The 8,419-nt window shown below is 32.4% G+C and overlaps 1 protein-coding gene across 2 annotated transcripts in view; it reads left to right on the top strand.

The window, feature by feature from the left end:
* The first annotated feature begins 4,351 nt into the window (after positions 1 to 4,351).
* Positions 4,352 to 8,419, top strand: part of LOC102591178 (protein FATTY ACID EXPORT 3, chloroplastic) — a 7,672-nt gene continuing 3,604 nt past the window's right edge. The window contains exons 1-5 of one of the 2 annotated variants that reach the window (XM_015306089.1): positions 4,352 to 4,661; positions 6,479 to 6,872; positions 7,057 to 7,224; positions 8,036 to 8,082; positions 8,194 to 8,231. In XM_015306089.1, the coding sequence (XP_015161575.1) occupies positions 4,458 to 4,661; positions 6,479 to 6,872; positions 7,057 to 7,224; positions 8,036 to 8,082; positions 8,194 to 8,231 (851 nt within the window). In that variant the 5' untranslated portion in view covers positions 4,352 to 4,457. The remainder of the gene's footprint in view (positions 4,662 to 6,478; positions 6,873 to 7,056; positions 7,225 to 8,035; positions 8,083 to 8,193; positions 8,232 to 8,419) is intronic. The other variant, XM_006341240.2, reaches the window with a different exon arrangement.

Below are 8,419 nucleotides of genomic sequence, written 5' to 3'. Positions count from 1 at the left end.
TTTTACACCAAGTGTAGGTGGTGGTGGCTAAAGGGTCTTTCTAGTGATGAGCTTGGCTTACTATTCCCAAGTTCGGGTGTGTCCTTAAAGATTCAAGGACCTTTATGTTAAAGAGTTTCCTTAAGTTCTATGTACTAGATAGTAGTTTCTTTTGTATTGTAAGGGTTGTGTCCCTCTTGTGTTGTAGTCATGTTTTAAGATGGCTACCTCGAGACGTAGTATTCTGATTTTGTATTAAAGGTTTAATGAGGTGACTTTTATGTCTTGTGTTATATTATGAAAAAGTTTTAAATTTCCGCTATTTTTCTATGATAAATGCTATGACGAATGCTAAGGGCTTGTATAAGACCTCCGAGAGGTCGAATATGCCGGTAACGACTAGGGGGTGCTCTCGGGTCATTACAACATATATCTTTAGAGACGGAAATAGTAGCTCGTCCCTAAACATTGGTCTTAAATAAGCGTTTTTCTTGTAGTGGATCATAGAGTGATTATTTGCAAAGAGAAGAAATGATTTATATTATGAAATAAGAAAATAAAAATGAAATAAAAATAATAATAATATAATATTGAGGGGAGAGAAAAAGATTCTTTGTAGAGAGAAATAGAGAATTAGGTTGGAGTTGGTTGTCTGAAAAAATAGATAACTCTATATTTGGAGAGTAAAATAGAGGATAGGGTTGGAGATGGCCTTAGCTTTTCTAAGTTGGTCAAATGTATATTTTCAAGGTTAATAACTCACATGGGTAAAAAAAAGGAACAATATAGTAATTTATGCATTGATTTTATGAAATGACAAGTATTATGGATCAACTATTTATAAAAATGGATGACATATAAAAACAAATAGAGGGAATATAATCTAATATCTGCATTGGCATTAAAGTAATTTATCTTCAAATTGACTAAATTCGATCTTGATGACAAAGGGACAATCAATGTAGTCGTTTGCTGGCTATGTTTTATGAAATTTGTAAATTTATATCTTCTTTTTTTGTTAGAATTTGTTTCCTTTTTATGTCATGAGACGTTGCAAATTTTAACAATATCATCAAATATATGTATGCCTCATTCTCTATCTTTTCTTATTTAGTTGTTTTATATGGTTTAGTATTTTATTTTTTTTAAATATATATTTTGTTGTTTGTTAACAAGTTTGCCTTATTTAAACTCACCATTAGATTTAATCCATTATAATTTTAATAAATCTTCACATCATGAAGCTCTTGAGAGAGTATATATTTGCTCTAAAATTGAAATTTTGTATATTTGATTTTAAAAAAAATAGTTACAATGACATTTGACTATTTCATAAAAAATCATTTAATATCGAGAAGCTAATAAAATTGACCAATTAAATTAGAGAACAAGTGCTAAGATGAGTAGAAGATAAAGTAATCAAATATTAGGACTTTTAAAATCATTAAAGTTTATGAGATATGTAAATGTAAATATACCAAATATTTTAATTTGGAATCATTTTGATGGAGTATCTTATAAGAATTATTTCTAAGCTTAATGAGATGGACAAATTAGCTAATAAATAAATAAAAAAGAATATTGTTATTGATAATACAGTAAAATCTCACTAAATTAATATAATTGGGATCGTAAAATATTATTATTTTATAGATGTATTATCTAATCGATAAATTAAATAATTATTAATTTATAGAGTGTTTTGAGATTCAACCTTATGATACTCAGATAATAAAAGCTTTCAAGATGTATTATCGAAACATGTTTTATCGTAGGATATTAGTAGTTTATGAAGTGAGACTTGCAACCAATCCAAGAAAAAATAATGTTTTGGATGTTATGAATTTGACAATCTTGGCTTGGATGACAAATTTTCAGTAAAAGACAACAAAAAATTATTTTCGACACTACAAAATATATTTGGAGGATGAAATTATAGAGAATTTGAATGAATCCACCCACTTGTGAAAATGTCATTCATGAAGTTGAGATTATGATTAATGATCTAGGTTAGCGCAATAAAATGGATGTCAATAACCTATTGAATTATCTGAGTGAAAATGATACATATTCAGTGATCCAGAGCTTGAAAGAAATTGTGGATATCATAAAAAATAATATTGACGATGAAATTGTAGATGATACGATACCTATAGAACCAGTTATGCGTAAGGAAACACTTATCTTATCTAGAACTCTTCACAATATTATGATGTAGTTTGAAAAGACAACATCAGAACTTTTGGATGTAATAAGAAAAGTTAAAGATGAACCTTCAACTAGATTTAAAGTTTAACTCACATTTCACTAAATCGTCTTAGATATATTTGTACTTCTAAAGAATTATTAATTTATAATATTAATAGGACTATATATTTATATATGGGTCTTCTGAAAATATATTATGTTATTATCTTATTGAAATAAGTGAGTTTTTCATTAGCGCAAATCGCGACCCGAAAAAAATATTATCTTAGTAGGCGTTTGGCCATGCGATACCATATCACGATATGGTATCGTGAGATGGAATCAACGTTTGGACATGCAATTTTACGCTGATTCCAGATGTGATTCCATATTCTCCAAAAACCATGATATGGAATTATATGGGAATTCCATATCATGATTTGAGATATTTTAATACAAAAATTGATCCACGAGTTTATATTTTGTTAAAACAACCCCACATTTATATCTACAAATCATTGTTTTCATATGTAAATACAATTTATAATCACATCATTACTTTTTTAAATTTATTATTCTCACCCACATAAAATTTATTATTCTCACCAACATATAGTCACTTTAACTCACACCAACCGATTGTTGAGTAATAAATTTATTTTATGGTTTTAATAAGTGCACATTTATATTTTATGTGTAAGTTATTAGTATTTAGTTACATATTTCCTATCAACTTTGTTTAAAGAGATAATATTTATTTTATGACTTTGCATTGTCTTGGAAGCACTATTTTTATTACTCTTACAAACATTATTTTTATGAAGTGCATTCTATAATGCTTCCAATTTATTTTATGTTCACTAAACTAATATTGTCATATTGATGTATTTTTTATTTGATAGGATTGTATTGGTGCGATTGATGGAACATATATAGAAGGGGAGGTTCCTAAAGCGGTGCAACAAGCATATCGTAATCGCAAAGGAAGAACATCACAAAATGTCTTATGTGCTTGTGATTTTGATATGCGATTTACCTTTGTTACTGTTGGTTGGGAAGGTACTGCACATGATAGTAAATTACTTGAGAATGCACTTGTTGAAACCAACGTCACAATTTCCATTCTGCCATATGGTAACTTTAAATTACATCCTTAGAATAAATATTATTTATTTACACAAAGCTGTCTCATTTACGTCACATATGCTTTTAGTAATTCTTTATAAAATGTTTGTTGGTAGATAAATATTATGTTGTTAATGCTGATTTCCGAAACACAAAAGGATTTTTAGCTCCATACAAAGGACTACAACTATCATTTGCAAGATTATCGAGGAAGTGAAAGAGAGTCTCAAAATCCCAAAGAGCTGTTTAATTGTAGGCATTCATCTCTGGCAATGTGATTGAACGAACTTTTAGAGCTTGAAAAAATAGATTTAAAATATTAAAACAAGGCATGAACCATTATGATATTGATACACAAGTAAAAATTGTCATGCTTGTGCAGTGTCATATAATTATTTGCGAGAATACCAAAGTACTGATCAAATATTTATGGTCTATGAGCATGAAAATATAGTTGCGGATGATATTGATCAACAAATGGCTCAAAGTAACAATGTTGGTTCATCTTCTTGGTCACATGATCGAGAAATGCAAGTTCAACGTGAGAAAATTGTCCGTACTATGTGGGGGGATTATATTAAAGACTAGTACACTACAATTTATGTTCATTTTTTTTATTAAATTAAAGTTAGATGAAACAATTATTTAAGTGGAGAACAAATAACTTTGTAATAATTTATTATGCGATATTATAAATTTTTATTTATTTGATAAGATTGAATAAATAATTGAGGCTATTTTAATAGTTTTATAACTTATGAGATTTTTATGTTTATGAGAAAATTTTACAACACAAAAATTTCATATCGCATGTCCAAATAAAACTTCAATTTCATCTCATGATTTCATATCATGATACCATATCGCATGACCATACGGGCCTTTAGAAAAATTATTAATTTATCAAGTATTAATTTATAATGAAGTTTTATTGTACCCTAATTGAGAAGCAAAGAATAGTCGATAGTTTTCCAGGTCACAGATTCAGTAGGGTCATGTGTCTTATTACGTGTCACAATACCTTTGCCTTTATTCCCTCAAAACTCAGGTGATATTTTTGAGAAAAGTTAGCCATCTCAGCTACCTACGTCCTACTCCCCACTTGTGTATAAACTTTGACAAACCCTAAACCTAGCCTTTCTCCTCTCTTAAACAAAGCTTCTTCAATGGCGCTTTCTTATACTCCTACATCTCTAGGCCTTACTTCCACTCAGAGACTCTGTAATGTAAGAACTTCCCTTGTGGTTAGGTCTGTTTCCAAGGCTAGCCTTGGCTTTGGCTTTGGCTTCCGCTCCGGTTTGGTTCCGTTGGCTCAACATAGTTTTAGGAATAGAACGATTCTCCCCTTCGCAGCTTCACATGAGGAATCGGTGAGTGATATTCATTTAACTTGCAATTTCCTAAATGGAGTTGTTTCATTTATTATGATTTTGTTTGTAAAATGAGGAGTTTTCAACTTCTCCACTGCAGTCGAAAGTAATGGATTTATATTCTTAAAACCAACAATTGTCAAGAATTTCTATTGTTTTTGAAGATTTTCGTATTGAGCATTTATCAATGGCTGTTTTCAGAGGAAAAAGGGTGCAAATTTTTCTTATTTCCGTGATGACTTTTTGTGCTTAGTAGGTCACGTGTATCGGATCAACTTAGGCATTGGTCATGGACCAAAGATTTTTAGTACTCCCTCCTCTCATTTATATTACGGTGTTGTATCAGGGGTGGAGAAGCTAGTTTAGTAGAGAAAATATCACATAAAAGTTCTGTTGCTGGTGGGGGAGGTCTCAGGTATAACGTGGAATTAGTCGATCGAGGTGCACCACGATCATTAGAAAAAAACACAAAAATATCACATAAAAGTTTAATATTATTGGAGTGTTCTCAAACGTTGAGGTACCTTCCAAATTGGTTAAGGTCATACAAAATGTATTATACTATTCAAACTCCTAGTGGAAGTCTTTAATGTGTATATTCCCAATTGACACACCTAGGTGTTCGGGCCAACTTGCGGCAACTTTCACTATTCCACCAGCACGTACTACCTCCCCGCATAAGTACTAGGTAACTTAGGCAAATGAGATTTTTTTTTATCTCTGTTGGGATTTGAACTGTGGTCCCACGGTTTACACCCACTTTGTTGACAGTAGGCTACTCCTTTTCGGTATACCTTTCATTCATCTTTTTATGTGGTTGAATATAATGTGAGGTCTAGAACATGGTCGCCAATTGCTATTTTCAGATTACATTACATACAAAAATGCTAGGAAAAGCTTATAAAATGGGAATTACAAGTTGTTGTTTCTTTTGCAAGCTTATACTTGCTTGTAGGCAGTTCAACATCAAACCGAAAGAGTTGTACATAATCATTGTAATATATATAGTACCTTTAAATATGTAAATTATATCTGAAAAAAATTGAGGGATGAACTGCTGAATTCACATAGAAGTTTAGATGCTCTGACCCTCGTACCTCGAAGCCTGCCATTTCTTTTGGGACAGAGGTAGCATTATTTTATGTTACATCAACCTGATGTCTTTTTTTTTTAACCAACTTCTTTACATTTCTTACCATTGTTTTGAATGAGTAGGCTGGTATGGACAGTTGAGAATAGAAAGAATATATCTATATTTTATCGACATACACACATTTTAGTTATTTGTATAGAGAAAACAAGTGTGTTTTGAGAATTAAGCAGAGCTCTATAGGCTATCCCCTTTGTTATTAAGTTGGCCTTCTCTCCTTTCTGGTCCACCTCAAAGATCATTGACTGGTTTGCTTAAATGGAAAATATTTTCTTCTCCAATTATTGTAGTAGTATAAACTGTTTTTACGTTTTTCTTGAGAAGAATAATAAAACATGCTACATCAAGTTTGATATATAAAACAAACAAAACTAAACTGTTTATATTTTTTTATTATATCAAACTTGGTGCGGCATGTGTTTGTATAACTATTCCACTTTCTTTACATCTCAAGCTATTATTCTAAAAACTTCCAAGCAAACTTAATATGATAATCAATTCCAATATTTCACTCTTAAACTCAAGCAAGTCAAATTAGGATTTTATTGAGGGAGGAGTAGTATGTTTAATTGGTGTGTATGACTATGTTTTGTTGATCTATATTGATCATTATGATGCTAAGCATAGTTCTTTCATGTTTATGAGTCAAAGGTTTTCATATTTTCAGAAGCCTTCAGATGTTGAATTGGAGAAGGACAATAATGATCTTAAGGAGGAGGCTGAAGCGCAAGAAGAAGCCTGGAAACAGACCCTAGCTTCCTTCAAAGAACAAGCGATGAAGGTGCAAGCTGTGTCACAAGAAGCGTATGAGGTGTATTCCGATAAAGCTATGATCATTTTGAAAGAAACTTCTGAGAAATTAAAAATTCAAGCGGATAAGGCAAGAGAAGATTGGACTATAATTGCAAAGGAAATTAGTGAGGAGAGTAAAGAATATTTAACCACTGCTGCTGAGAACTCACCTGAACCAGTGAAGGATATTGTTGAAACATTTGTTTCCTCTGCAGATGAATTGAATGACGTGTCGAAAGTGCGAGACTTTTATGTGGGAATACCTTACGGTATGTAGAAGTTATCTTTCCAAATGTGGTAGTAAGGGACCGTTCGACATGTAGTTTTAAATTTTTGTTTATATAAGTTGTTTCATGATTTTGTTTGGGTTACTATTAGTTTAAGTTCTTTAGAATGAAGCATGCAATGTCTTGAAGCCTTTAGCTTTTTCGCTGCCTTGGTCATGCTCTGCAGGAACTCTTCTTTCTGCTGGTGGCTTTTTGTACTTCATGCTAAGTGGAAGCACTGCTGCCCTTAGATTTGGTGTTGTACTTGGAGGTGCTCTTTTGGCCTTAAGCGTCTCAAGTTTACGATCATGGAGAAGTGGAGAGTCGACTTCACTAGCTTTAAAGGGACAGGCAGGTTAGCATTTGAGAGACCATATATCCTCATTTACTCTCCACTCCACATGTGCTCTTTCTAACACCTATATGCAACTCGTCCAAGAATATTCTGATTTATTTGGTGCATCTTCAATGTATTAGTTTGCTATTACCAATTTCAGCAAAGGGTGTCATTAATTGCTTGTGAATTTGGCATGTAATTGTCATATGGAAACGATGCCACTATGTAGGGAAGACGAGTAAACTTGCAATATCAGTAAAGAAGCAGAGAATCTCAAGTGTTAGAGATCCCTTATTTGTCTTAAATGACAAATGATCAAGTATTGGAAAGAAACAGTTTCAAATTGAGTGGGGTATATTAAGGATTCATATAGCTTTCCCAACTAGTTCAGGATTTAATCATAGCTGTTGTTGTACTGATATGCAAATTAGCCCTTAGTTCTATGTGCACAACTGTTAGTCTTGATCATGAACCCAAAAAAATAAAACTATTTCTTTTTATCTCAACGGAGCTTTCCAAGTTTCTTTTTCTTCTCGTTGTGAGCTGGACCTTACTCCACTGCTGCCAGCATGCTTGCAACATTTAAGGGTACATGCTGAGCATGTATAGGTTGGTTGAGGGATTTCATACCTCTATCCACTCCGTAATTTTCCGTTCTTACAGTTGTCCTGGTTGGGAAAAATTGACTTTCGGATAAGTTAACAATTTTGATTCCTCCCCTCCCTCTTTTATTTGTGATTTTAATGCTGGAATTTGTTTCTCATATTTCAAATTCTGTATTGATCAGTGCAACATTGCTTTACCTGTTATGTGCTTTCTCTTTTTGCAGCCATTGCTACCATCTTATTTGTCAGAGAATTTCGCTTGATGTTGCAGGTACGACTTCCTTTTCTTCCCCCCTCCCTTTCTCTATAGAGTCCTTATCCAGTTCATTCAATAAATTTTTAAGCAATGATTTCTGACTACTTATTTTCTCTTGCCTTGCAGAAACCGTTTATTTTCAATTTTATTACAGCCACCATCAGGTTTCATATTTCTAACCCCCAGCATACCTTTTTAATGCTACACTCTGTTAGTTTGCTGGTTTAGTTTTGCTCATTGTCCTAATAAAAATATTCTTCCTATCTTGTCTTGTCCAAATAGAAGAAAAAGAAGGATTAGACAAGAGGGGATCCGGGGGGGGGGGGGGGGTTTTGGGGGTTTTAAGGTTTGT

Source organism: Solanum tuberosum, unplaced genomic scaffold (genome assembly GCF_000226075.1).
Source record: "Solanum tuberosum cultivar DM 1-3 516 R44 unplaced genomic scaffold, SolTub_3.0 scf00023, whole genome shotgun sequence".
NCBI classification, from domain to species: domain Eukaryota; kingdom Viridiplantae; phylum Streptophyta; class Magnoliopsida; order Solanales; family Solanaceae; genus Solanum; species Solanum tuberosum.
The sequence above is the reverse complement of the archived record's forward strand: the minus strand, read 5'-3'. Positions and strand labels throughout refer to the sequence as shown.